At 36.1% G+C, this 25,857-nt stretch overlaps 1 protein-coding gene across 3 annotated transcripts in view; it reads right to left on the bottom strand.

The window, feature by feature from the left end:
* The window catches only part of CSMD3 (CUB and Sushi multiple domains 3), a 1,381,373-nt gene that overhangs the window by 413,875 nt on the left and 941,641 nt on the right, over positions 1–25,857 (bottom strand). For all 3 annotated transcript variants that reach the window (XM_068983804.1, XM_068983805.1, XM_068983806.1), the window contains 3 exons: positions 23,971–24,158; positions 19,344–19,532; positions 8,056–8,172 (listed from right to left, as the gene is read on the bottom strand). In XM_068983804.1, coding sequence (XP_068839905.1) covers positions 8,056–8,172; positions 19,344–19,532; positions 23,971–24,158 — 494 coding nt within the window. The remainder of the gene's footprint in view (positions 1–8,055; positions 8,173–19,343; positions 19,533–23,970; positions 24,159–25,857) is intronic.

The following is a 25,857-nucleotide window of genomic DNA, read 5'->3' as shown; positions in this document are numbered from 1 at the left end:
TGTCGTGGAAACTGCTTGGAAATAAAATTTTAAAATTACTGTGTAAAAAGAAATTACATGCATTTTCTGAAAATTTCAAGGAAAACTTATATCCTTTATTTAAATAGAAGTGTTTTGGGAAAAGTAACCACTCCTTCAATTTCTAATAGGATAGACGACTCTGTTAATACCTAACAGAATTTTAAATTTTCCCATGTATTAATTTCAGTACATATCAGAACAAGTACATTTTTTAAGAAAAACATGCAGACTGATAGTCTGATTTTTTTTTCTTTTTTTGTTCATTTGCTCTTCTGACTATTTTTCCTAGTTTTAGTCTCTGACCAAAATCTAATTCACTTTATCTAAACTTTCACTCATGTTAAAGTGCTCAGCAACTCTTTGTAGTCTATATAATGGATTCATATAGAGTATACTCTTTTTGGTATGAGTTCTTTAGCACGCGTGATCAGTCTCGAAGTCATGTCCAACTCGTTGCCACCCCAGGGACTGTAACCTGCCAGGCTCCTCTGTCCATAGTATTTCAGATAAGAATATTGGAGTAGGCTGGCATTTTCTCCTCCAGGGGATCTTTCTGACCAGGGATCAAACCCGCATCTCCTGCATTGCAGATGGATTTTTTACCACTGAGCCTCCCGGAAAGCCCCTGAGTTTCTTTCTCTTACCACTAAGTGTGTGAGATTCATCTCTACTTTTGTGTGTGATTGTTAAGTTGTTTTAGAGATCCATTTCATTTTGTGAATACAACACATTCATTTGTCTGTTCAAAAGTTGATGGTTATTTAGGTAATTGACATTTTAGCTTGAATGCAGAAAATGCTGCTATGAGCATTCAAGTATGTCTTTTGAAGAACATATTTGCTTATTTCTGTTGGATCGATACCTAGGAGTAGAATTACTGGCTCATGGGAAATTAATATACATATATATATATTTCAGCCTTAATAGATATTGTTTCACAAAGTAGCTATGCCAATTTACATTTTCATCAACAAATCCAATTGATCTGTATCTTCAACAATATTTGAAAGTTTAAATTTTTATTTTTTCATTTGTTCTGTCCTGGTGAATATGGTATGTCATTGCATTGTGGTCTTTTGTGACTGTTTAATGACATTATCTCAAATGCATGTAATAACCTAACAGTTACACACACACACACACACATCCTATATTGTTTGTAAGATACACATATGTGTGTGCTCAGTTGCTCAGCTGTGTCTGACTATTTGCGACTCTATGGACTGTAGCCCGCCAAACCCCTCTGACATGGGATTTTCCAAGCTAGAATACTAGAGTGGGTTTCCATTTCCTCCTTCAGGGGATTTCCCGACTCATGGATCAAACCCACATCTCCTGTGTCTCCTGCATTAGCAGGCAGATTTCTTTACCACTGAGCCACCTGGGATGCTGTATTTAAGTACCAAATGAAACAAAGGATGATATCACATTCATCTTTCTTTTGAAGTGTTTAATAAATTTTCTTATTTGATCTAAAAGAATCACTAAAAGCTTCATCAAAAACCCAGTAATATATGTTAGTGGGTAACGATAAAATAACATTCTTAATGTTATTTATCAACTTTATAGTTCCAAATGATGGATAGTTATGGAGTCCTCATTGCTTTTTAAAAAAACTGAAATACAGTTGATTTATAAAGTTGTGTTAGTTAGTTTTAGGTATACAGCAAAGTGATTCAGATATGTGTGTGTGTGTGTATTCCTTTTCATATTATTTTCCAGTATAGATTATTATAAGATGCTGAATACAGTTCCCTGTGCTATACAGTAAGCCCTTGTTGTTTATCTATTTTATTGTATATGTTAATCCCAAACTCCTTATTTATCACTTGTTTGTTAAAAAAGCTAAAAGTGAAATAAAATGAGACCAAAAAATAAACTGAAAATATAAGTAATGATGAGTTATTATTGCATAATAGGCCAGTGATTTCACTTGGAAAATACTTGAAATATACAATGATACTCTTTTTTAAAACATAACATATCTTTTTTTTTCTCTCACTACACAATGAGCCCTTTTTAGGACTGGGTCCAGAAAGTCAGTGTCTCAAAAGTTCTTCAATATAAATGTGGCATTTGATACTGCTGCTAAGTTGCTTCAGTCATGTCTGACTCTGTGCGACTCCATAGACAGCAGCCCACCATGCTCCTCCATCCATGGGATTCTCCAGGCAAGAGTACTGGAGTGGGTTGCCATTGCCTTCTCCGGGCATTTGATACTAGACAGACATGAATGAAAATGGCAATGTAGCAAGGAGAAGATACTTTGCCATCTAGATTAACTGATATCTAAATTTACAAATTAACATGAGTGGAAGTTCAGATAAAGTGAATTAGATTTTGGTCAGAGACTGAAAATAAGAAAAATAGAAGAGCAAATAGAAGAGCAAACAAAAAAGAAAAAAACAATCAGTCTATCAGTCTGCATGTTTTTTTAGAAAAATGTGCTTGTTCTGATATGTACTGAAATTAATACATGGGAAAATTTAAAATTCTGTTAGGTAGTGGTGCTAATGAGGCCACTGTCATGTATTACATGCATAGCCTTTCTGAGATGCACTTTCTCCATCTGGGAAAATGGATTCTAATAGAGTTGTCCTTAAGTTTAAATGAGACAATAAAAGGGATGACTTGGCACAATGCTTTCACAGAGGAAGTGCTCAGCAACTCTTAGCTATCATTTATTGTTTACTTCTTCAACCTGAAAGTCAATTGTTTTCATGTCACTCTGCCCTAGTCAACTACTTTAATAAATGAAGCTACTGTTTATCATATTATGTTTTAAACAATAAAATCTGTGTTCACTACAGGAAAACAACATAAGACCTTCTACTGAAAGGCAATTAATCTAAATAATAAAATGATACTAAGAATCTATTATATTATAAGCATTATAGAATGTAAAAAATGAGAAGACTGTAAATAACTCATAGTCTATCTAAGGGAAAAAGATACATAAAACTAAAGTTTCAAACATTTTGCTAAGTGCTATGAAAGTAATTAATGTGAATCAATATCAGAGCATAAACTTAAGAGGTAGGTTGTCAGAGGGACTAGCAGATGCTTCTGAAGGCAATAACCTTCAAAAGTGAACAGCTCTTTGTGGAAGAGCAACCCTTGGATGGACATTTCAGGAAGTAGAAGTGGACAGGCAAAGACATACAATCTTAATAGGGCAGTGGGTATGAAGAATAGTGAGAAAAAGTAAGTGGTTACAACATCATAGTACCGTCCCATCAAAGTGGTAATTCAAAAAGTCTTATTAAGGTAATTTTTGTTATGTAAATATATGAAAAACTTGGGCTTGAAGTCAAAATATTATTAATATCTAGGTTATAGTTATAGTTATGATGAATTTTGACCCTGAGGGTGCAATATTAATGTGCGTTTGTGTATCTATGTGCGTGCATATGGGCTGGGTGAGAAGTTTGACTCTATTACCTTGATAATTTCTCCTAACTTTAAGAGATTATCCTTCACAAAACTTTGACTACACTTTGGAACATTTGTACTTCGAATAAATTTTGTTGGCTCTTACAAGAAAAGCACATAATCTGCATTTCATGCCATGTAAATACAGATTTAATTAACACTTGCAATGTCTGAAGGTGCAAAACCTTAAGTGTTAATTAAACCTCTATTTACACAGCAAGCAGTATGTAGCCCTCCATTTTCTTGTATAATACAAGGAAGCTTATTTTAAACTCCATTAATCTGCTACACAGTGGGATAATAGGATGCTTTGGTTAACTTCCAACAAATAGTCTTCTATTATGGAGAACAAGAAAAATGACAATTTATGAAGTCTTCCACTTCATTCCTGCAGTAAATACTAGAATATTCATTTTAACAGCATTTTTTTCTCAATAATATTTAATTTTCATTAAAAGAACCGTCCTTATATTACCCTCACCATTAATGAAAGGATGTATAATTTCAAAAAAGGCTAACCATCTGTATCTCAAATATTCTATCAGAACTGCAGATATATCTCACATAGTTGAACAGAAGTGTAAAAAACATTGTGCATTGTCATATAGAGTGAAGTAACAAAAACAGCAAATATTGTATATCTCTTATATGTGGAATCTAGAAAAATGGTACAGATGCATTTACTGGCAAAGTGGAAATAGAGTTGCAAATGTAGACAACAAACATGGTTACCAATGGTGGGGGGAAGAGGAGTGGGACAAATTGGGAGATGGGATTGACATACATATACTACTATGTATAAAGTAGATAACTAATGAGAACCTGAAGTTTAGCACATGGAACTCAACTCAAGGATCTGTGGTGAGCCAGACGAGAAGAAAATCTTAGAAAAGATCTTATATGTAGGATATATGTATATGTATCCCAATTGATCTCACTGAACAGCAACTAACACAGCATTGTAAAGCAACTCTATTTTAATCAAATTAAAAAACAAAATAAAATAACACATTGTGTAAAAACCACAATGGATTCAAATGTTTTAAATAAAGCTTTAATTTTTAAAACTGTAACATCACCTTCTCATTGCTGGGATATGGGTTTTTTATTTTTTATATATTTATTTATTTTTTAAATTTTTACTTTATTTTACTTTACAATACTGTATTGGTTTTGCCATACATTGACATGAATCCACAAAGGGTGTACATGCGTTCCCAAACATGAACCCCCCCCTCCCACCTCCCTCCCCATAACATCTCTCTGGGTCATCCCCGTGCACCAGCCCCAAGCATCCTGTATCCTGCATCGAACCTAGACTAGCGATTCGATTCTTACATGATAGTATACAGGTTTCAGTGCCATTCGCCCAAATCATCCCACCCTCTCCCTCTCCCTCTGAGTCCAAAAGTCCTCTATACACATCTGTGTCTTTTTTGCTGTCTTGCATACAGGGTCGTCATTGCCATCTTTCTAAATTCCATATATATGTTAGTATACTGTATTGGTGTTTTTCTTTCTGGCTTACTTCACTCTGTATAATCAGCTCCAGTTTCATCCATCTCATCAGAACGGATTCAAATGTATTCTTTTTAATGGCTGAGTAATACTCCATTGTGTATATGTACCACAGCTTTCTTTTCCATTCATCTGCTGATGGACATCTAGGTTGTTTCCATGTCCTGGCTATTATAAACAGTGCTGCGATGAACATTGGGGTACATGTGTCTCTTTCAATTCTGGTTTCCTTGGTGTGTATGCCCAGCAGTGGGATTGCTGGGTCATATGGCAGTTCTATTTGCAATTTTTTAAGGAATCTCCACACTGTTCTCCATAGTGGCTGTACTAGTTTGCATTCCCACCAACAGTGTAGGAGGGTTCCCTTTTCTCTACACCCTCTCCAGCATTTATTGCTTGCAGATTTTTGGATCACAGCCATTCTGACTGGTGTGAAGTGGTACCTCATTGTGGTTTTGATTTGCATTTCTCTAATAATGAGTGATGTTGAGCATCTTTTCATGTGTTTGTTAGCCATCCGTATGTCTTCTTTGGAGAAATGTCTATTTAGTTCTATGGCCCATTTTTTGATTGGGTTGTTTATTTTTCTGGAATTGAGCTGCAGGAGTTGCTTGTATATTTTTGAGATTAGTTGTTTGTCAGTTGCTTCATTTGCTATTATTTTCTCCCATTCAGAAGGCTGTCTTTTCACCTTGCTTATATTTTCCTTTGTTGTGCAGAAGCTTTTAATTTTAATTAGATCCCATTTGTTTATTTTTGCTTTTATTTCCGGAATTCTTGGGGGGTGGATCACAGAGGATCTTGCTGTGATTTATGTTGGAGAGTGTTTTGCCTATGTTCTCCTCTAGGAGTTTTATAGTTTCTGGTCTTACATTTAGATCTTTAATCCACTTTGAGTTTATTTTTGTGTGCGGTGTTAGAAAGTGATCTAGTTTCATTCTTTTACAAGTGGTTGACCAGTTTTCCCAGCACCACTTGTTAAAGAGATTGTCTTTGCTCCATTGTATATTCTTGCCTCCTTTGTCAAAGATAAGGTGTCCATATGTGTGTGGATTTATCTCTGGGCTTTCTATTTTGTTCCATTGATGTATATTTCTGTCTTTGTGCCAGTACCATACTGTCTTGATGACTATGGCTTTGTAGTAGAGCCTAAAGTCAGGCAAGTTGATTCCTCCAGCTCCATTCTTCTTTCTCAAGATTGCTTTGGCTATTTGAGGTTTTTTGTATTTCCATACAAATCTTGAAATTATTTGTTCTAGTTCTGTGAAAAATATGGCTGGTAGCTTGATAGGGATTGCACTGAATTTGTAAATTGCTTTGGGTAGTATAGTCATTTTCACTATATTGATTCTTCCGATCCATGAACATGGTCTATTTCTATTTCTCCATCTATTAGTGTCCTCTTTGATTTCTTTCATCAGTGTTTTATAGTTTTCTATATATAGGTCTTTAGTTTCTTTGGGTAGATATATTCCTAAGTATTTTATTCTTTTCATTGCAATGGTGAATGGAATTGTTTCCTTAATTTCTTTTGCTACTTTCTCATTATTAGTGTATAGGAATGCAAGGGATTTCTGTGTGTTGCTTTTATATCCTGCAACTTTACTATATTCATTGACTAGCTCTAGTAATTTTCTGGTGGAGTCTTTAGGGTTTTCTATGTAGAGGATCATGTCATCTGCAAACAGTGAGAGTTTTACTTCTTCTCTTCCAATTTGGATTCCTTTTATTTCTTTTTCTGCTCTGATTGCTGTGGTCAAAACTTCCAGAACTATGTTGAATAGTAGTGGTGAAAGTGGGCACCCTTGTCTTGTTCCTGACTTTAGGGGAAATGCTTTCAATTTTTCACCATTGAGGATAATGTTTGCTGTGGGTTTGTCATATATAGCTTTTATTATGTTGAGGTATGTTCCTTCTATGCCTGCTTTCTGGAGAGTTTTTATCATAAATGGATGTTGAATTTTGTCAAAGGCCTTCTCTGCATCTATTGATTTGGGTTTTTTTTAATTTTTAGATCTTTGATAGTAAAGCCAATAAGTACAATGTAATGTGTGTGCTGTTGCTCAGTTATGTCCAACTCTTTGTGACTCCATGGAATGTAGCCTGCCAGGCTCTAATATTGTAAAGTAATTAACCTTGAATTAAAAAAAAAAAAGAATACTGGAGTGGGTTGCCATGCCCTCCTCCAGGGGATCTTCCGAACCCAGGGACTGAACCTAAGTATCCCTCACTGCAGGCAGATCTTCACTGACTGAGCCACCAGGGAAGCCCAAGAATACTGGGTAGCCTATCCCTTCTCTGAATCAAACTGGAGTCTCATGCATTGAGGTGGATGCTTTACCAGCTGAGCTACCAGGAAACCCATGTACAATGTAATAGTAAAAACCACTAAGAATAATACTTCCCCAAAGCAGGTTTTAACATGAATAAATTCTTCTTTAAAACATTAGCATATAGATATTTTCAGGTAAATAATTTTCATCCATTTTTGTTTTGATATTTAGGATGCCCATACTTTCACTCAACTGTGTGAGATCCAACTGCAGTTCTGACAGAAAATTTGAGACAAATATTTCTAGGACAGTTATAAATGTATATAGGGTATACGGTTATAATAAACAACCATTTTATTTATATTTATTTATTTTATATTATATTTCTTTATAATAAATAACCATTTTAAAACAAGTATATATAAACATGTACTGTTTACATTACAATCAGTTCAGTACTTCAGAATATCTATTTCCCTTTGAATTTTTGAAATCAACTTCTTAACACTGTGCCAGAGACAAAAGACATCTTATTTGAGATTTTACTGATATGAAAATTTCAAATTACATTAGTTTAATATATATAAATATTTCCATTCTGAAAAAAATCATATGAGCATATAAGTTATATACTACAGAAAAGTAAATATAAACCTCTGCTTCAGTTATTCAAATTGAATTTTGTATTAGCATATTTTAGTACTGATCTGTTTTTGCTCATGCAAAATGACATTGTAAAGGACAATGAAATAAAAATATATGCAATGAAAATTAAGAAGATAGCCCATTATCATTGTATGAGACAAATTACCTTTTCCATGGGTTACATCAACAGTCCATGTACAATTCAGAGAATTTGGATAAAATTCTGGGTAACCGGGTGATAAGATTGTTCCACTAGGCCCTCTAACATCTCCTCCACATAATGCTGAAAATACAAAGAAATATAGTCATATGATCACTCTAAGAGAGGCAAAGGCTGAACAAATCTCTTTTGAAATAGAAGGAGTCTGATTATCTTTGCTTAAGTTACTTCTTGGAATAAGAGGAGTGTGTAAAGACCTCTTCCAATACTAGAAATTCATTTCATCCTTTGAAAAACTAGAGAAGAAAAAGGTATATAATTGTATCTGAGAATTAATACCAGCCCCAAAAGAATTTAGCTCAACCTTTCATATTTGCATTTAAAGTACATACTTATATATTCTAATTACAAGCAACATTTGCATAAATTGGTTGTAAATTAAACATGAGTAATTAATTGTTTAGCAGTTGCTCTTTTACTAAGCTTTAAGAAAACAATTTGTTAATTATACAAAATTATTTATATTTTAGATTCCTAAAGGGATAGGTGTCATTCTTCACAGAATTCCTTTTGAAATAGTGGAGTAAATTGATATTTTGAAAGCTGTTTCTGAACTTGTGCATTTCTCTGGGAAACATAATGAATAAAAAGAGTTTTCTGAGAGGATAGTTAGTTTTTAGTAAATACTCCAAGGTAATAAAAATAAATATTTATGAACTGAAGTAAAACAAATTAAAATTTGATTCAATGTTTATTTACTATAGACTAAATCACAGTTTGGAGAAGGAAATGGCAACCCACTCCAGTGTTCTTGCCTGGAGAATCCCAGGGACGGGGGAGCCTGGTGGGCTGCCGTCTATGGGGTCGCACAGAGTCAGACACGACTGAAGCGACTTAGTAGTAGTAGTAGTAGTAGTAGTAAATCACAGTTAACAATGCCTTCTACCACCAGTGGTTACAATAGACCACTGATAATGCTGATAATTTTATTAGTATTAAAACTAAAGAAAACCTAGATATAGTTAAACTTATATGCAGCATACATCATGCAAAATACCGGTCTTGATGAATCACAAGCTGGATTGAAGTTTGCCATGAAAAATATCAACAGCCTCAGATATGCAGATGTTATCACTCTAATGGCAGAAAGGGAAAAGGAACTAGAGCCTCTTGATGAGGGTGAAAGAGGAGAGTGAATAAGCTGGCTTAAAATTCAACATTCATCATGGCATCCGATCCCATCACATTATGGTGAAAAGAAGGGGAAAAAGTGGAAGAAGTGATACATTTTATTTTCTTGGACTCCAAAATCACTGCAGATGATGACTTCACATATGTTTGACTTTTTAGCATTCTACTTCAAATGATCAATCTATATAAACATTATTAAAGGTATCATTCATTTAATCAGAGATTCATTTACTACTTTCTTCTTCAAATCACTCTTTAAGCATCTCAAAACTAAATGTGTCAATATACTTGTTTATGTTATTATCTTTAATTGATTTACATGTTATAGATTCTCATTTGTCAATGGCCTGTATGTGACTAAAACAATCTTCCATTATCATCAGTAGCAGGAGCATTTTAATTAACCAAATGAAATCCTTCATCTTTCTCAATGAGACCATTTTATATTGCAAATATTTAGAATTATATTTATTTTACTGGCTTTTTTAATAATTACAAGAGATTAGTTACATGTGCATTGATATAATGCAGAGACAGATGCTAATGCAAGTGTGAGTTGTCTTGAATTTTAATTAATTACCCAATATTCTCTCAATCTGATGATGTTGGCTTCTCTATAAAGGTCCCTTCCTGCTAAAGCTAAGAAAATGCAAGATGAAATCAAACAGCCCATTAAAATCAATCATGAGGAGTCAAAATATTAAGAATTAAAAAAAAAGTTTTATAGGTGAAATTTTTTTCAGGTAGACCCAGCAATCCCACTGCTAGGCATACACACCAAGGAAACCAGAATTGAAAGAGACACATGTACCCCAATGTTCATCGCAGCACTGTTTATAATAGCCAGGACATGGAAACAACCTAGATGTCCATCAGCAGATGAATAGATAAGAAAGCTGTGGTACATATACACAATGGAGTATTACTCAGCCATTAAAAAGAATACATTTGAATCCGTTCTAATGAGATGGATGAAACTGGAGCCGATTATACAGAGTGAAGTAAGCCAGAAAGAAAAACACCAATATAGTATACTAACACATATATATGGAATTTAGAAAGATGATAATGATAACCCTGTATGTGAGACAACAAAAGAGACACAGATGTATAGAACGGACTTTTGGACTCAGAGAAGGAGAGGGTGGGATGATTTGGGAGAATGGCACTGAAACCTGTATACTATCATGTAAGAAACAAATCGCCAGTTTATGTTCGATACAGGATACAGGATGCTTGGGGCTGGTGCATGGGGATGATCTAGAGAGATGATATGGGGTGGGAGATGGGAGGGGGGTTCAGGATTGGGAACTCATGTACACCCGTGGTGGATTCATGTCAATGTATGGCAAAACCAATACAGTATTGTAAAGTAAAATAAAGTAAAAATAAAAATAAATAAATAAATAAATAAATAAAAATGGTTAAATAAAAAGAAAATGGAACTCAGATACACTGTAAAAGATGCAGTGGTATAGAAAATATTAAGAAAATTTCTCCAAGAATATTTTTAAAATAAATTCTGAGGATTAAGTCAGTTCAAAAGACCATATGACTGCTCATACATTAAATTTCATTAGAACAAGAGCATCTAAAAAGGATGCCATGGATCTAATGCCTTATCTTTTATATCAGTTGGAATTCCAACTGAACCAACAACCTTGCTAATTAATGTCATATTAGGTATATATGTTCTTGTGAATGAAAGACAAATTTTATATCAAATGAATCCTTTAAACATTGCAGAGAATTTAGGGAACAACAAAACAAATATGAAAAAAGCAGTTACTTTATGTTACGGAAAACATCTGTCAAAGAAAAACATCCATAAGGATGAAAATCAGTAGCACAGCAAAGTCACACCAATAGCCCAAAATATGAGCTGAGAGCAATTAGCCAGACATACAACAATCTTATTAAGTATAAATAGCTTTTTTTTTTCTCCCTGATTTTTTTCCACATATGACCACTACCTGACTACTACCTGGTCGCATGATAAGAATCTGAGTTTTAAAATATGAAGTTTCCTCAAAAGACAACCCCTTGAATGCAACTGCCCAACTCAGAAAGTTATACCTTGCCCTTGGTAGAGATGCACACTTGGTAAGTGCTAAATTTTCTATAACTAGAACAGACTTTCTAGACCACTATTAATCAAACCATTTTGAGTATTGCAATACTCAAAGAAATGGCCAGTTTTTACAAATCCCATCATGATTCTTTTTGTCTGTTTTTAACCTTAAATCTCTTTTCTTTAGGTCTCCCTAATTTGAACTGTATACCCTTATTTGAGACTGTTTATTACTTGAATGCACCATCATTACTTGAATTTTTGGGCCTAAACATCAGTTCATGTACTCTTTTGCTATGTTAGTCTGTGTACTCAAATCTTTCAATAATGTGAAAAAATTAGGGGAGCAATAAAATTTAAGTACATTCGGTTCAATTTCAGATTCTGTGCTTAATGACAGAGGTGATACAGATAATCAAGTAATTTCTTCAGTTCTAAATGTTCGCCATCATAAGATGGCTATGTGTGTGTGCTCAGTCACTCAGTTGAGTGAAGTGATAGTCATTCAGTCATGTCCACTCTCTGTGATCCCATGGGCTGTGGCCTGCCAGGCTCCTTTACCCATGGAATTCTCCAGGCCAGAATACTGGAGTGGGTAGCTGTTCCCTTCTCCAGGGGATCTTCCCAACCCAGGGATCAAACCCAGATCTCCCTCATTGCAGGCAGATTCTTTACCGTCTGAGCCACCACGTAAGTCCCAGTCACTCACTAATGTCTGATTTTTTATGACCCCAGGTCTGTAGCCTGCAGAGCTCCTTTGTCCATGGCATTCTCTGTGCAAGAAAACTAGAGTGGGTAGCCACTCCTTTCTCCAGGGGAATCTTCCCTACCCAGGGATCAAATCCAGGTCTCCTGCATGTAGGCATTTTCTTTACCATCTGAACTACCAGGGAAGCCCAAGATGACTATATTGTTTATCAAACAAAATAGGATAATTTGGGGGAGAAATTAGAGTGCCAAGAAAAAGAGTGAATGCAGGGCTTGTCTTAGGCAATTCAGGACATGTGGAAAGAACAGTCTGCTCATTCTTTCATTAAAATCAGATTTATTGAGCACCCACTGTGTGACATGCCACATTGGATGAAGAACAAACTTGAATCAAGATTGCTGGGAGAAATACCAATAATGTCAGAATGCAGATGAAACCACCGTTATGGCAGAAAATTAAGAGGAACTAATATTGACTATGCCAAAGCCTTTGAATGTGTGGATCACAATAAACTGTGAAAAATTCTGAAAGAGATGGGCATACCAGACCACCTGACCAGCCTCTTGAGAAACCTATAGGTAGGTCAGGAAGCAACAGTTAGAACTGGACATGGAACAACAGACTGGTTCCAAACAGGAAAAGGAGTACGTCAAGGCTGTATATTGTCATCCTGCTTATTTAACTTATATGCAGAGTACATCATGAGAAACGCTGGGCTGGAAAAAGCAAAAGCTGGCATCAAGATTGCCGGGAGAAATATCAATAACCTCAGATATGCAGACGACACCACCCTTATGGCAGAAAGTGAAGAGGAACTAAAAAGTCTCTTGATGAAAGTGAAAGGAGAGTGAAAAAGTTGGCTGAAAGCTCAACATTCAGAAAACAAAGATAATGGCATCCGGTCCCATCATTTCATGGGAAATAGATGGGGAAACAGTGGAAACAGAGTCAGACTTTATTTTTTTGGGCTCCAAAATCACTGCAGATGATGACTGCAGCCATGAAATTAAAAGACGCTTACTCCTTGGCAGGAAAGTTATGAACAACCTCGATAGCATATTGAAAAGCAGAGACATTACTTTGTCAACAAAGGTATATCTAGTCAAGGCTATGGTTTTTCCCGTGGTCATGTATGGATGTGAGAGTTGGACTGTGAAGAAAGCTGAATGCCAAAGAATTAACGCTTTTGAACTGTGGTATTGGAGAAGACTCTTGAGAGTTCCTTGAACTGCAAGGAGATCCAACCAGTCCATTCTAAAGGAGATCAGTCCTGGGTGTTCACTGGAAGGACTGATGCTAAAGCTGAAACTCCAAGACTTTGGCCACCTCATGCAAGGAGTTGACTCATTGGAAAAGATTCTGGTGCTGGGAAGGATTGAGGGCAGGAGGAGAAGGGGATGGCAGAGGATGAGATGGCTGGATGGCATCATCAACTCGATGGACATGAGTTTGAGTGAACTCTGGAAGTTGGTGATGGACAGGGAAGCCTGGCATGCTGTGATTCATGGGATCTCAAAGAGTCGGACACGACTGAGTGACTGAACTGAATTGAACTGAACTGAAACAGCCTATTGATGAAAGTGAAAGAAGAGAGTGCAAAAGCTGACTTAAATCTCAATATTCAAAAAACAAAGATCAGGGTATCTGGCCCCATCACTTAATGGCAAACATATAGGGAAATAATGGAAAGAGACAGACTTAATTTTGGGGAGGAGGCTCCAAAATCACTGCAGATGGTGACTGCAGCCATGAAATTAAAAGATATTTGCTCCTTGGAAGAAAAGCTACGCCAAACTTAGCACATTAAAATGCAGAGACATTACTTTGCAAACAAATGTCTGTATAGTTAAAGCTATGGTTTTTCCAGTAGTCAAGTGTGGATGTGAGAATTGGACCATAGAGAAGGCTGAGCACCAAAGAATTGATGCCTTTGAATTGAGATGCTGGAGAAGACTCTTGAGAGTCCCTTAGACTGCAAGCGGATCAAATCAGTAAATCCTAAAGGAAATCAACCCTGAATATTCTTTGGAAGGACTGATGTTGAAGCTGAAACTCCAATACTTTGGCCACCTGATGCAAAGGCTGACTAATTAGAAAAGACCCTAATTCTGGGAAGACTGAACACAGGTGGAAGAGGGGACAACAGAGGATGAGATGGTTGGATGGCATCACTGACTCAATGGACATGAGTCTGAGCAAGTCCAGGAGATGATGAAAGACAGGGGAGCCTGCTATGCTGTAGTCCATTGGGTTGCAAAGAGTCAGACATGACTGAGTGACTGAACAACAACAACAAACTGTGTGACAGGAACTGAAATATTCTTGGCACTGATGACATAGCAATGAATATAACTAGTCTTGCCACATAGAATTTATATTTTTGGTAAAAAACAAAAGCAGACCACATATACATAACACTGTTGTTAGAGAGTGGTAAATACTATGAAGAAAAATATAAATGACATGACAGGGATTATTCATTTATGGGGATTGTCAGTGATATGATTTTTTAAGTAGAGATTGAGTGTATTTAGGAAGAAGGACATGTGACTATATGAAACCTATTTCAGGAAGAAGAAGAAATGAGAGGGAGTTGGAGGGATGGGGAGAGGGAGAGCCTTTTAATATATGAAGAAAAGCCAGGAGACCTGTGTAGCTTGAGCGCAGTGGTATGAAAGAGGGATAAAGTTGTGAGAGATGAGGCATGGGAGGTACTCAGGGCCCAGATTACATGGAGCAATTAAGTCATGCAAAAGTTTTGAGATTTTATTCTTCTTGGGATGCTAATTGCTAGAAGGCTCTGGGCAGCAGAGTGCCCTGATCTGCCTTAACTCATAAAATAATTACTCTGGTTGCTTTCTGAAAAGTAGACCTAAGAGGTCAAAGGGAAAAGAAAGAAACCCCTCAAGAAATACACGGTGAAAAATAAGGTATCAAATTTACTAAATACTGCAGAATCTAAATAAACTGTTTATCACTTGTTTAAGATTCAAGGTTTCAATAATAAAATAAGATGAAGTTAGAAAGATCAAGTTTTTGCTCAGAAACCTAAATATACAAATATAGGACTTAAACACCAATACAGTATACTAACATATATATATGGAATTGAGAAAGATGGTAACAATAACCCTGTATGGGAGACAGCAAAAGAGACACAGATGTATAGAACAGTCTTATGGACTCTGTGGGAGAGGGCAAGGGTGGGATGATTTGGGAGAATGTCAATGAAACATGTATAATATCATCTATGAAACGAACTGCCAGTCCACATTCAATGCATGATACAGGATGCTCGGGGATGGTGCACTGGGATGACCCAGAGGGATGGTATGGGGAGGGAGGTGGGAGGAGGGTTCAGGATGGGGAACACATGTACACCCGTGGTGGATTCATGTTGATATATGGCAAAACTAATACAATATTGTAAAGTAATTAGCCTCCAATTAAAATAAATAAATTTATATTAAAAAAATGTAGTCTGCAATATAACATAATTGATGTTAGCAAAAAAGTCCTCTTTTTCAACCATATATTCCAGGGAGTTCAGAATATCCATAAATTATTTCAACAGCTCTATATATTTATGCAAAATTCTAAACATGGGGCATCACTGAAGAAAGAATAATAAAACTTTAATTGTACTTTAAAGAATTTCAGTACCATATTGTAAAGAATTGGGGGCAGGAGGCAGCATGACAGTAGACTTGTGCATAGGATCTGGATCAAGGCTGCCTGAATTTCAATCTTGACTTGGCCATTAACTAGTGGGATGACACAGGGCAAGATATTTAAACTCTGTTTGCCTTAGTTTTCTTATATGTTAAGTGGTGATCATAACAGCAATTACCTCATGGAGTTATTTTGATAAAGTTAGTTAATAAACACAAAACACCTGTAGCAGTACCAGCACATGCTGCTGCTGCTGCTAAGTTGCTTCAGTCGTGTCCAACTCTGTGTGACCCCATAGATGGCAGCCCACCAGGCTCCCCCGTCCCTGGGATTCTCCAGGCAAGCCCCGTCCCTGGGATTCTCCAGGCAAGAACACTGGAGTGGGTTGCCATTTCCTTCTCCAATGCATGAAAGTGAAAAGTGAAAGTGAAGTTGCTCAGTCGTGCCCAACTCTAGCGACCCCATGGACCGGAGCCTACCAGGCTCCTCCGTCCATGGGATTTTCCAGGCAAGAGTACTGGAGTGGGGTGCCATTGCCTTCTCCGACCAGCACATGGTAAACCCTCATTAAATGTTAGCGATCATTACTGCAAACCCTCACTGACTAGTGCTTTGCAAGTCAATTAACCATGGGCTGACCAGGTAGTGTTAATGGTAAAAATCCCTGCCTGCCAATGCAGGAGACGCAAGTTTGATACCTGGGTCAGGAAGATCCCTTGGAGGAGGGCATGGCAACCGACTCCAGTATTCTTGTATGGAGAATTCCATGGACAGAGGAGCCTGATGGACTACAGTCCATAGGGTCGCAAAGAGTTGGACACAACTGAAGCAACTGAGAAGCAGCAGTGTGAATTAACTACGACTTATGAAGAAACAATAAGAACCAATGTGTGCCAAAGTGAGGCAAGCTGTACCTTGAGTAACCAAGCAATCTATGTCAATGGAGGTTACACTCTTGGATCAGGAGAATAAATTCTGTTTATTCACTATTCCTCCCTTTAAGGAATTTTAGATTAGTTGCCTCTGGGGAAGAAGTTTAAACTGAAGGAAAAGCATAATCAAATCAGTGTACAAGATTATATGTAGTTGAGTTCAGTAAGAATGAATGAAAAATTAAGTAGCAGCTTCACACAAAGCTCAGACATTCAAAAGAGTGAATATAAGTTATGCCTTGTCTAGCTATACTTCCTGTCCAGCTAGACTTCCCTGGTGGCTCAGACAGTAAAGCGTCTGCCTACGATGCAGGAGACCAGGGTTCAATCCCTGGGTTGGGCAGATCTCTTGGAGAAGGAACTGACAACCCACTCCAGTATTCTTGCCTGGAAAATCCCATGGATGGAGGAGCTTGGTAGGCTACAATACACAGGGTCACAAAGAGTCAGACATGACTGAGTGACTTCACTTTCACTTTCACTTGTTACACCTATACTCAGAATGAGTTGGGGGTACAAAAGAGGAAGATAGATAAAGATGGAGATTTCAGTGTGACATAAATGATCTTTCAAAAAAAACAAAGAGGTAAGAATACTGGAAGGAGACAAAACTGGAAAGGATAGAGTCCATGTTATTAAGAATCATGAATTTCTTGATTAATAATTTAAACTTTTATCCCTAAGAAACAAAAAGTCATTAAATATTTTTGACATTGCATATAACATGAAATAGAATGAAGGTTAGATTGAAGTAGTTGGATATTGAATTTAAGGTTGATTCCAGTTGCCTTGATGAGAGATGATAAGGGTCTATTGTTGCTCCTAGGCAAACTAGACACATTCAGTTTTATTATTAATAACACTTAAGCATGCTGGTATGCTGCTGCTGCTGCTGCTAAATTGCTTCAGTTCTGTCTGACTTTGTGCGACCCGACAGACAGCAGCCCACCAAGCTCCCCCGTCTCTGGGATTCTCCAGGCAAGAACACTGGACTGGGTTGCCATTTCCTTATCCAATGCAAGAAAGTGAAAAGTGAAAGTGAAGTTGCTCAGTCATGTCCAACTCTTAGTGACCCCATGGACTGCAGCCTTCCAGGCTCCCCTGTCCATGGGATTTTCCAGGCAAGAGTACTGGAGTGGGGTGCCATTGCCTTCTCCAGCATGCTGGTATACTTGGACATTATTTTTTTTTTCTCCTGCTTCTTCTGATAATATCACCACCAAACCTTTCTATCTTGGTGAATTTACTCTATCATATGTCTTCATAGGGATGGATGGACACATGACCTGGAGAAAGCCAATCATAAAGGGCACTTTTCCATTACTACAGTTTCTGGTAGAGGTATGGACTAATCAGAGACCTTTCCTCATACTTTTCTAATAAGAACAAAATGGTAGAACTCTCATTCTTCTCTGATTTTGGAAATGTGAGGTTATATGAGTCCATCCTCCTAAGAGTGTATTCTCCACCTTTAGTCCCACATATAGAAAACGCCTGGTTTCAACTAAAGAGAATAATGATAAGGAGAGAGAAAAGCCAAGGTGGAAATGGAAATTTCCTTGAAAATGTCTGAATTCATGATTATCATTAGCAACAAGAAGTATGCCATATGTTCCTTTTCTAAGTTTGGCCTGTGTTAGTTGCTCAGTTGTGTCCCACTCTTTGTGATCCCATGGACTAGAGCCCACCAGGCTCCTCTGTCCATGGAATTCTCCAGGCAAGAACACTGGAGTGGGTTGCCATTCCTTTCTTCAGAGATTTTCTCCACCCAGGGATTGAACCTGAGTTTCCTGCATTGAAGGCACGGTCTTTACAATATGAGCCACCAGGGAAGCCCTTTTCTAAGTTTGAAACTTCAAAAAACAAATTCTGCTTTCATTTTAAAAAATCAGTTAGAATTGGATTTTTGTCACTTAAACCACAAGAATGCTGACTATTACAAATTGTACTGCACCAAATATGGGGCAGATATGCTGAGGATTCTTTTAAACCTCGTTATAAAAACAAATTGACACAAAAATGATGGCACTGATAGTATTTGAAAACACTTATAAAATGGGAAATGTGATCTTCCACTTGGCAAAAGGATAAGAATATGTTATGAATAGTGTTATAAATTAAAATTAAAACCCAGAACTAATGGATAGATTTACTTTGTGTGTGTTTTTTATAAACCACGTGTACAAGTATTTCCCAATCTTAGGAAAGCAGCTTCTTTCATTGTATTTTCATACATGTTTTCTAAAAAATGAAGGATTGCTGACTTATTTTCCATAGAAATAAATAAGAGATAAGGACACTGGTGTATTATTTCCTATGGCCAGAAACTGGCCATCACAGGGAAGTCTGGTACATTGCTATAAAGCTGTGTAGCTAGGCAGGATTTGGACTATTACACGTTGTCTTCCAGGCAGGAGGTAAATGCTCTAGCTCTTCATTGCATTCACCTGATACCAATTTGACATTTTCAATGTTATTTTTTCAAGGAGTGTAGGACACAACAGGCACCTAAAATCATTAACTCAACACATTTTAAAAATACATATAACATCCTTAGGCATTGGGTAAGTTTGACTTATTATCAGTATTCATTCTTTTGTGTCTTTATTAATGGTTTGATAATATAAAATTGGCAGAATTCAAGAAACCTCACATTTTACAAGATTATGTTGATTTATTTTTGGTTTAAAAATTGGTTTATTTTCCATATTGAACCTACCATCACAGGTTGGAAGTGAATGACTCCACCAGTGGTTTTTCTCACACAGAAGGGGCTCTTCATGGCTCAGCCTGTATCCAGGATCACAACTAAAGGAAACAGTAGATCCAATGGAGAAATCATGACCATAGCGACGACCATGTACAGGTATGCCAGGATCCAAGCAAGAATAGGTGTTCACTGTAACACCTGGAAAACACAAGAGGAAAAAGAGTAAGCTTGATGAGAATCAATCACTGAAATAGATTCTTATTCTTTTAAACAAACTCATTCATTCAAAACAAACAACTGTTGGTGATAACTTTTACAGATAAATTAATGTGCTGATCAGTTCAGTAGCTCAGTAGTGTCTGACTCTTTGCAACCCCTGAAATGGTCGCAAAAGTCCCTGAAATATAGGAGTTCCCTGGTGGCTCACACGGTATAGCGTCTTGCCTACAGTGCGGGAGACCTGGGTTCCATCCCTGGGTCAGGAAGATCCTCTGGAGAAGGAAATGGCAACCCACTCCAGTACTCTTGCCTGGAAAATCCCATGGACAGAGGAGCATAATAGGCTACAGTCCATGGGGTCACAAAGAGTCGGACATGACTGAGTGACCTGACTCCATATATATATATATATATGTATGTATATATATATATATATATATATATATATACACACACACATTTATGGGTTTCCCTGGTATCTCAGCTGGTAAGAATCCACCTGCAATGCAGGAGATCCTGGTTCTATTCCTGGGTCAGGAAGATCTCCTTGAAAAGGGATAGGCTACTCATTTCAATATTCTTAGGCTTCCCTGGTGGCTCAGATGGTAAAGAATCCACCTGCAATGAGGGAGACCTAGGTTCAATCCCCAGGTTGGGAAGATTCTCTGGAGGAAGGCATGGCAACCCACTCCAATATTCTTGCCTGAAGAATCCCCATGGACAGAGGAGCCTGATGGGTTACAGTCCATGGGATTGCAGAGAGTCAGACATGACTGAGTGACTAAGCACAGCACAGTAGATGCATATACAATACTTTTCATAGCAATAATGTTTTCAGCTTGTTATATTCCATGTTTTTACAACTCTAAAATGTTTGCAAAATTTGCCTCATTTAGTCATTAAAATAATCCTACGAAATTATTTCTATCATTAAAACTCCATTTAATTGTTTTAGGAGACTCTAAGTATATCTTAGAGATTGGTATCTGTGTCAAAGGATTTGTTTTGTAGCCATTTATCATTGCCTTGCTTTATATGATATTTACATAATCTAAGAAACATGATTATATCTACATTTCAAGAAATACAACATAATACAGCTTCTTGGGATTAGGGATTGCACTAAAACAAATCAAAACAAAAAAACAGAAAGTCTATTCTGTGTTGTTTTTATTATTTTAATGTGTTTTGTAAACTATGAATAACTTTTATCCTATTGGTGAAGTGTTTGTAATCTTCCTGTTTCGAGAGGAAGACAGATGGGTAAAAGTGCCCAAGAGAGGGAATAAAATCAAGTTCTGGAGTACAACCAGTGATGGCATTTCAAGAAATCCTTCCCATAAAAAATTGGTTCACTGGAGAAATCAAGTTTTCTCCTTTAATGTGTTCCATTAAAATAAAAATAGAAATTCACAAAACACCAAATATATTTTTAAAGTTTTAAGTAGTATAATAACATTTTTCTCTACTGATTTTGAGGCTTGTGAATGGTTCATTTAAAAAAATAATTTGGATACTTTCAGCTTGAGAAACTTATTAAGAAAGTGTCGACATAAATAGTGTTTTATTTGTTTTCTTGGTAAGAAAGGGTTTGTGATGTTAGAGATTATCTCACAATACTAAACAAGTGAAAGTGTTAGTCACTCAGTCATGTCTGACTCTTTGCAACCCCATGGACTATAGCCCACCAGGCCCCTCTGTCCATGGGATTCTCCAGGCAGGGATATTAGAGTGGGTATCCATTCCCTTCTCCAGAGGATCTTCCTGACCTAGGGATCAAACCCAGGTCTCTGGCATTGCAAGTGAATTCTTTCCAGTGAGTCATCAGGGAAGCCCCTAAGTTAGCCTTTTGGTTTACTAAATAAACCACAAGGCTAATTAGAAAAAAATGAGAGAAAATGAACTTTTATAAACAAATTTAAATTCAGAGTCACTGTCTCCTGGGCAGATTAGACCAAAATCAGTATCTGTTGTGCCTCTCATCAGCCTCAGAATTATCTAGCCTCTACTCTGCCATTTAAGCACTAGCCCTCAGTAATAATTTGGACTATTTCAACCAAGACCTTTAGGTGACAAACTTGCTGACTGTGATAGACTCTGCTTAAGCCAAACTCAGAGTCAGGCTCACCCCCTTGGTTGGGCTTCCCTGATAAACACAGTTGATAAAGAATTTGCCTGTAATGGAGGAGACCCCAGGTTAACTCCTAGAAGATCCACTGGAGAAGGGATAGGCTAACCACTAGAGTCTTCTGGGGTTTCCCTTGTGGCTCAGCTGGTAAAGAATCTTCTTGCAGTGTGGGAGACCTGGGTTCGATCCCTGGGTTGGCAAGATCCCCTGGAGAAGAGAAAGGTTACCCACTCCAGTATTCTGACCTAGAGAATTCCATGGACTGCATAGGCCATGGGGTTGCAGAGAGTTGGACCCGATTTTCACCCCGGGCTCTGTCCTTGGTCCATTTAATTCAGTTTTAGCAAGAATCTGAACTAAATCTGTTGGTCAGTTTATTGAAAATCCTCACCCTTTTAGTAACACTTTGCATGACAGTTTAACGTAATCCTTAAAATAATTCTGTGTATGAGAACACATTACGACCACCTACCTTGATTGAAATGGACTGAATAGGATGTATTTGGCATAGAATAGAACGCTGGGCAAAAGTGAAAATGGTGTCTGCTCATGTTAGCACAGTGATACAAATTAATTGCTAGTGAAAATTAATTTTGACATAGACCTTTAAAAATGACTCTACTCTGACTCAGGCTTAACTAATAAATGTTAAAGATTCAAATTAAAGTTCTTTAAATTCATTTTAATTCCCAAGTGTGTGTTAATCCTCTTATTGAATTTTGTAATAGTTCATAAAATATATTTCCATGCCACAAAGCTCTAAGTAAAGGGAAGTTAATATAATTAAATAATATTGTAGACAAGGTTGAAAAGAAAAAGAAAACAATAAATATATATTCATAAGTAAAAAAATAAAATCTCATGGGTCCAACCAGATTTACTGAAGAGAGAAACCTAACATGGAATATAGTTACAAATTTAAATGCTGGAATTTTTTTTCTGAGGGGCGAGGGGGCATAGGAGACTTGAATACAAAAATCAGAGATACAATATCTATCTGAAACTGATATAAAGATATCTTGCAATTATCTTAAATGTATTGTTAGATACAATCATCACAACTGTTTTTCATGGAAAGATATATGGCAACATATTTCCAGATTAAAATGTGTGAATACATGAGTTTATATGTATGTGTGTAACTGTGCATCATATGCAGTACATCCACAATACATCCACATGTTTAAATATTTTAGATGTTTATAAATAAAACAGATTTGTATATATATATCAGAATCAATTTAAAAAATCAGACATATTTTAGATTTTTTTAAACAAAACTATAGTATTTTAAGTGAAATTATTGTAAACTGATTCCAGCATTGTAAATTAGCTGCTGCTGCTGCTAAGTCTCTTCAGTCGTGTCCGACTCTGTGGGACCCCATAGACGGCAGCCCACCAGGCTCCCTCGTCCCTGGGATTCTCCAGGCAAGAACACTGGAGTGGGTTGCCATTTCCTTCTCCAATACATGAAAGTGAAAAGTGAAAGTGAAGCTGCTCTGTCGTGTCTGACTCGCAGCGACCCCAGGGACTGCAGCCTACCAGGCTCCTCTGTCTATGGCGTTTTCCAGGCAAGAGTACTGGAGTGGAGTGCCATTGCCTTCTCCGACTGTAAATTTTTTTTTTAAATTATTTTTTTTAATTTAATTTTAAAATCTTTAATGCTTACATATGTTCCCATACATGAACCCCCCTCCCACCTCCCTCCCCATAACATCTCTGTGGGTCATCCCCATGCACCAGCCCCAAGCATGCTGTATCCTGCGTCCGACTGTAAATTAGAGTTTAATATACAGCCTTTGGCTAGTTATGTTAGCCATAGTTGCATGTACATGAGTATATTTTTTACTTTATAATATTAATATAATTTTCAATACGTCATACAAAATAAAATTAAATATTTTAAGTGGAAATGTATGCAATGAGTGTGAGGAAAATATAGAAGTATGATTGAGTTTATGAAGTAAATGCTAGAAAAATTTATCAATGTTTATATACATATTAGACTGACATTTCCACTTATTGTTGGTTTTTCAGAACTGCACAAATAATGATTATAGGAACTCACTTTTAAGATTTTTTAGTTAATACTTTTTTACATTTCCTTAGTATATCCCTTCATAATGATATTACATAGATATTGCTGGAAAAAACCTATTATGGAATTTACTGAAACACACACCTTATAACCCATTAGCATTCTCATAGGTTCTCTTAATGATACAAGATAATACCAAAAGCATAGAAAAGAGAATAAAAATATTAAAAAATAATGTTGGCATTACTTACTTTCATAATGAATCTTGAAACCATTATTAGAACGACTATTGTCTGTTGTAAATAGAAGGTATATAAAATTACTGCTGCTAAATAGAAACTGGGGCACCTGTGTGCCATTGTAAGATCCAAGCAAGGGTGACAGAAGATTTGGCCCATCGTGAACTTCCAGAACATCATAATTCAATTCAGTCTGAAATCTAAAATTAAGAGAGACATGTGAAAATATATTTATTAGGAAAAAAACACTATAGGCTGCTACTTAAATTACTATTTATAATTTTTACTAATTATATATATAATTTTCTTTAGCTTTGCTAATATCTTATACATCATTTAAGGATCCATAATTAAGAATGCCAAAGTTATAAGCTCTTATTTCTGTGGACAATTTTCATGTAAATAGTATTTATATATACTTATTGTTCACAAGAAAGATTTATTCAAATGTTACAAACTGTCTTGAGTAAATAAATGGTCTTTTCGTTAACCAAACATGTTTTATGAAGTCGTCTTTTTTTTTTTTTCGCTTTCTTCATCTATGGAAAACTACGTGACTATATAACATTTACCCTCAGTCAGATCATTATAATTTCATCTTAATAGTATATGTATATATATTTCAAATCTGACCTCTGCTTCATACTGACCTCTGCTTCATATCTCTGCTTTTTTTGACAAATCTGTTTGGCCATTAAATTTTTGTATAGTTTTTATTTAGATTTTTGGCTGTTCTTCTTGATATTGCTTGCAATTTTTTAAAAGACATAATTATATTATAATCTGTAGCCAAAACAGAGCTTCTTTTAACATGCATAACACATTATTGATAAAATAAAATTTTGAATTCCTTCTTGCATGTCAGGATTATATCACATTTTGAATCTGGATCAGAAATCTTAGTTATAGAAAAAAAAAAGCCTTTATGTGGAATCATTAACAAATGAGCATCTGACTCCCTTGCCATGATGATCTTGCAGACTAGGGCATTCTTTTCGGCCTTCACCAAGGTTTTCCTACACATATTTCAGTTTTCAGCTTAGATATGTCCACAGCAAGCCCTTCTCTGACCTCACAGTGTAGGTTAGTTTCTTTACAATATTGTCACAATTTATTGTGCTTTTGTGATACTAATCATAGTTGCTTGCTTTGACAGCTGTCTCCTTTAAGAGATTATAAACTCCATGAGGTCAGACAGTTTCTGTTTTTCACTGCTGTTCTGCATATAGCAAACCCTCAGTAAATATTTATTAGATAAATGAAAGAATGAATGTATTTTAAAGGAAAAAAAGAGAATATTTTCTCTAGAACTGTTATTAATTTTATAAAAAAAGTCAATATATTTAGGTACTTCAGTATTAACTATTCATTTTCACTCTTTTAAAATATACCTTCCAACACATTTTGTCAACTAGTTATATTCACTATGTTTTTAAAATAATTGTCAGTTGAAATATCCACCAATTTTCAGATAATCACTTTATAATCAATAGCTATCATTAATAGATAATCACTCCATCATACCTAATAATAGTCAAAACAAAGTGTATAATTTAAAGCCATTTGAGAAATACAAATGAAATATTTTTAGATTTGTACTCTGGTACATACTATTAAAATAGGTTTAGTAAAACCAAAGGATTTCATAAGTTTATCTTACTTTTCACTTTGCAACCTGGGGTATATTGTATTTTTGTCTAATAAAAATAGTTTTTCCAATAATATGATTTAGAGTAGTAAACATATAGAAACACATTATGTCTCTTAAATAAATGATCAAGCAATTATGCACTGCAAATCTATTATTTGGTTATTTTGCAGTCAGTCTACTCTAGTACTGAAATTGGACTTTCACTTTGATAGCAAGTCAGCTGATAGCAGCCAAATTAAAGTGTACAC

This window comes from Capricornis sumatraensis, chromosome 11 (assembly GCF_032405125.1).
Source record: "Capricornis sumatraensis isolate serow.1 chromosome 11, serow.2, whole genome shotgun sequence".
NCBI classification, from domain to species: domain Eukaryota; kingdom Metazoa; phylum Chordata; class Mammalia; order Artiodactyla; family Bovidae; genus Capricornis; species Capricornis sumatraensis.
Note: the sequence above shows the minus strand (reverse complement) of the source record. Positions and strands in the feature narration are given on the sequence as shown.